This window comes from Plasmopara halstedii (genome assembly GCF_900000015.1).
Source record: "Plasmopara halstedii genome assembly, contig: Scaffold_1343, whole genome shotgun sequence".
Lineage (NCBI taxonomy): Eukaryota > Oomycota > Peronosporomycetes > Peronosporales > Peronosporaceae > Plasmopara > Plasmopara halstedii.
In genome coordinates this window covers 697,679-701,713 of record NW_020188258.1, presented here as the reverse complement: position 1 = coordinate 701,713, position 4,035 = coordinate 697,679, and the positions used below count along the sequence as shown (strand labels likewise).

The 4,035-nt window shown below is 43.3% G+C and overlaps 1 protein-coding gene across 1 annotated transcript in view; it reads right to left on the bottom strand.

Annotated features, from left to right (window-relative positions):
* Positions 1-3,953: 3,953 nt before the first annotated feature.
* The window catches only part of PHALS_01164 (tigger transposable element-derived protein), a gene marked incomplete at both ends in the record, with an annotated part of 275 nt that continues 193 nt past the window's right edge, over positions 3,954-4,035 (bottom strand). Inside the window, one exon of the mRNA XM_024730976.1 lies at positions 3,954-3,969. Coding sequence (XP_024581200.1) covers positions 3,954-3,969 — 16 coding nt within the window. The remainder of the gene's footprint in view (positions 3,970-4,035) is intronic.

The following is a 4,035-nucleotide window of genomic DNA, read 5'->3' as shown; positions in this document are numbered from 1 at the left end:
ACTTCAACATCAACCTGATACTGGTTCTGGTGCTGTTGAACTTCACTTACTTCAACATTCGTTACCGACTAATTCGCAGCCTCTATCTTCCTTTATGATTGGATGATGATTCGACGGTGATGCAGTTTTTGATTATGATCTGGAACGAGCCCAGGGGCTGCGGGGCACCAGAGAGATTCGATGGAGACTCTTCGAGGCCCAGTTGACAATCGTAAAATGATAAGCTCTAAGGCCGATCTTGGACGCAGAAAATGAAAGTCGAAAGAACACGTTTTCGACACTGCTCAATATTCCAGAGTAATATATTCTGAAATTAAATTTATTTGCTGCGAACTGCATACTTCACGTAATATTCTAAGCAAGGCTGTAGTATGGACAATTTAGCTCATGCATAAGTTTCTTGACTAAAACATACCTTGGGCAGAAAACAAGAACAGCTACTACACCGGGTACTCTTCCTTTACTGTGTTTCTAAACACGTGGGTCGATGAGCAGTCAAGAAGAATGAGGCGCGTGTGGCCTACTTTGTGAAATCAGCACTTCGCGAGAAATGTGAAGTGCTTTCATATCATGGTTGTCTAAATGATATACCAAACTTCACTTTGCCATTTGGCGGGGTATGATCTTTATCATGGAGCTCACACTGTCCTTGACTTTACCGTTGGAAAGTCCGGTGATTAGCTTTCCGTACGATAACAGAGTATTCGTACCCTGAACTGGATTATACTTGGTGTCGTTTTTAGTATTCGACGTACTGACTTATAAGTATTTACGAAGATGACAAGATTTCGTAATAAATAGATGTATAGTACAGGTGGGCTGCTTGATGCACATCAGACAATAGAGAATCTTGATGTATAAGAGATGGTAAACGTACATATTTAGTCCAAACTAATTATATACATAAGCTTGAAATAGCAGTACGAACTATATAACTAGTCACGATTGCGGCCTTGACATTTGATTTTGATTAAACCCTTTACATTTGTTAACATGGATACTTTTGAGTCGGATCTTTCTCTGTGAGATATGCAAGGCAACCCCGTTGCATTGACGGTGGATTCTCCGTCTTGCAAATGTTTTCACATAACTCCGAAAGTTATCCCATCGAATCTACAGAGCTTCTGGTGAAGTTAGTGAGATGGAAGACTGTAGCCCCTAGCACTTTCTGGTCACCCCTTCTCGAGCGAATAATCTCTCGCCACTTGTCTGTGGAGCTTTTCTGCTCCGCACACTTTGGATTTTTGCACGGTAGATTGGACCTAACAATATCGTCGCACTTTGAGTAGGATAAGCCATTCATCGTATCTTTAAGGGCTAAACTCCATCTCCCGCGTCTTGCAGAGGCCCTCCAACTCCGCCTGCTCTGGCACGGGAATCGCAACAAATGTGACTTCTACTCTTAACTGACCCTGACACAGCTGTTCTTAGCCCCCCGGCCAGAAAAACACTATGCAATCCACAACATAAAAGCGTTCTTGCTACTATGATATGGGACCATGGCCTGTACCAACTTCTTCTGTCACCGCTCTGCTCGACGCATCTAGCAATTCCGCTGCTAACAATTCGGGATATCCAAGTTCTGCACTGAAGCTGTCATAGCTTCATAAGCGCGCCAATAGATTTGATATAAAACTCCACCGGGCAAGAAATGCGTAATGTTTACGCACTTCTCTTCTCATTGGGCTCCGATTAGTCATCGATCCACCTCTACCAAATTCTCACTTTTCAACTTCCAGTTGATTTATGGCTCGTTACTTTTAAGCCACATAAAATGAAATTGTATCTAAAATCAACGGCAAAACCTAGACAATTTACACGCGGCCAACTGCCGCTAATCTCACTGAAAGGTTTACAACGTGCTACGCTTTCACGAGTGCAATCATCTCAAAAAGCACTGATAAAGTATTCGTATTCGACATCGTCTATGTCTTTTCGTACTTTTTATTAATCTCGACAGTTTCACGTCGTGTGTAATTACACGACGTTACTAATCCATCGCGACTTTCCACAACTTCGCTTGGCTCGAACATTGAGTTTAAAACGAAGGGTCATGGTCTGTGAGCCTTATCTCACTGAGAGATGACCGCTCCTCTCACGGTGAAGTCTAATGTATCACGACCGCGACTTGGTACAATACAATTACTTCTTTCGTAGTAGGCCGCCCTGCACTTGCTATCACTTGACAGCTTTTTTTCACTCTAGGGGTTTGTCGCCAGCCCTAGTGTGGGAGACTGACCATTCGCACATCTTAGCCAGGAGCGAAAGAGGCATACAAGCATTAATGACTTGAGTTACCGCAGATTAAAGATTTGCAAGTACCGCGAGCTGCTATCCAGCTAAACTACTTTTTGCCTGAGCAAGGCTGAGCTCCATCGCCCCTAGCGGCTTACACTTTCAGTACCCCATCTGGCTCTCGTGATACTAAATTGCAATCCGCATTGAATGGGAAACCGAACGCTAGAGTAGATGCGGAAGGTCTTGATGCGAGTGGCGGCAGTTCGAGAAACCTCCATAAATATGCCTTCGAGTGAGATTCCGACGCCATTGCGGCGACATGGACTCTTACGTCTTGGGCATAGTTCGTCAGTTCTCATATTCCTCGACGGGTGTGCACGAACTCCAAATCTCATCGATAAGAGGTGCGAATTCTCGTAACATCTATTGTTTCCAATATTTCCACGTTTTAAAACGAGATATTTATCTTTTTGCTCGTTTTCGCGCGCGCTTTGTCCTAGGTTAGAGATTGTTAGCACTCCGTTTAGATAAAGGCCAAATCCATGGTCATCTCACTTTTTCCCTTCAAATTCTCTCCGTCCCGGTACTCGAAGGTCTAAACTCCAAACATCACCGGCCTAACGGTAAACCCCATCTAATCATCGACCGGCGCTTGTTGAAGCTCTACTAGACGAGCTTCACCTGTGCGATCTCAGTGCTGGTGAGCGCCTCATAAATTGCGATTACCGCTCCCGGTCTATTGGTCGCTTATTTGCGGGTCCTATTGAGATTCATGATTGTTTAAGCTCATTTGAGCTGGAGATAGGTACCTTGACATTTAATGTTCCATCCTCGCAAATGATAAAATCTTGAAATTGATTTTCTAGTTTAACGAAGTGCTAATTTCGTGCACCGTACACTGCGAAACTTTGACTTAGAGTACTTTTATTAACAAACGCACAGAGAATGGATCCTTGCGCTTCAACTATGGGGGAGAAACGAAGTCACTACCGTAAGTATTATCTAAATAGTTCATCAAATTTTTAATGTACATGTTTGTGAAAATTAATGCTAATTGGACTGATACTAAATGTATGCGCCATACAATGTCTTATTCCTGATGTGCGGCTATCAGCTTATGTGTGTACGGTGTTCCATCATCATTATAAATGCCGATAATTCGGTACTTGAGAATGGTCAATTACACTTAGTGTTAATGTGTTGGAAAGTAATAATTTGAAGAATTGCACCAAATGAAAAAAAGTATCACGGCAAAGTGATCAGGTACTGTGCTTACACCGCTACAAGCTTAGCCAAGACTTAACTACTTTTGAAATGATAAAGCAAACTAAAAAACTTGTAATTACTTCGAGCTCTCGTCTACAATCCTGGTGGCGTGTACGAACCCAACCTCTGTGCGCTTGTTAATGTGGACTGTGTGAGGTATAAGGAAACCCCGTTGCAGTCGGTGACTAAGTGGCAATGGCTTCAGTACAGAATATGATGTGGTACAAATTATTACGTGTGGCTTTTCGTGTGGCTTGTACAAGTTATTTTTTTATTTTGGAATACAATCTCAGCTCTTGCCTTGCTGTGTGCACTGAAGCTTGACTCGTATGCTTGATGTCGTATAAGCCGGAAGGGAATATGTTGGAAACCGTATCCGGACGGCGGTTGAAGTGTCCGTTGGGCAGGGTGGCCCACGCGGAGTGGCCCAGGAGTTTCATGGCGAAGAGTCACGTGCATATGATGCTGTGTTGAGAGCAGGAGTAGGCAGAACCACAGCAATACATTCAATCAGTTCTCAAAAGCTCATCT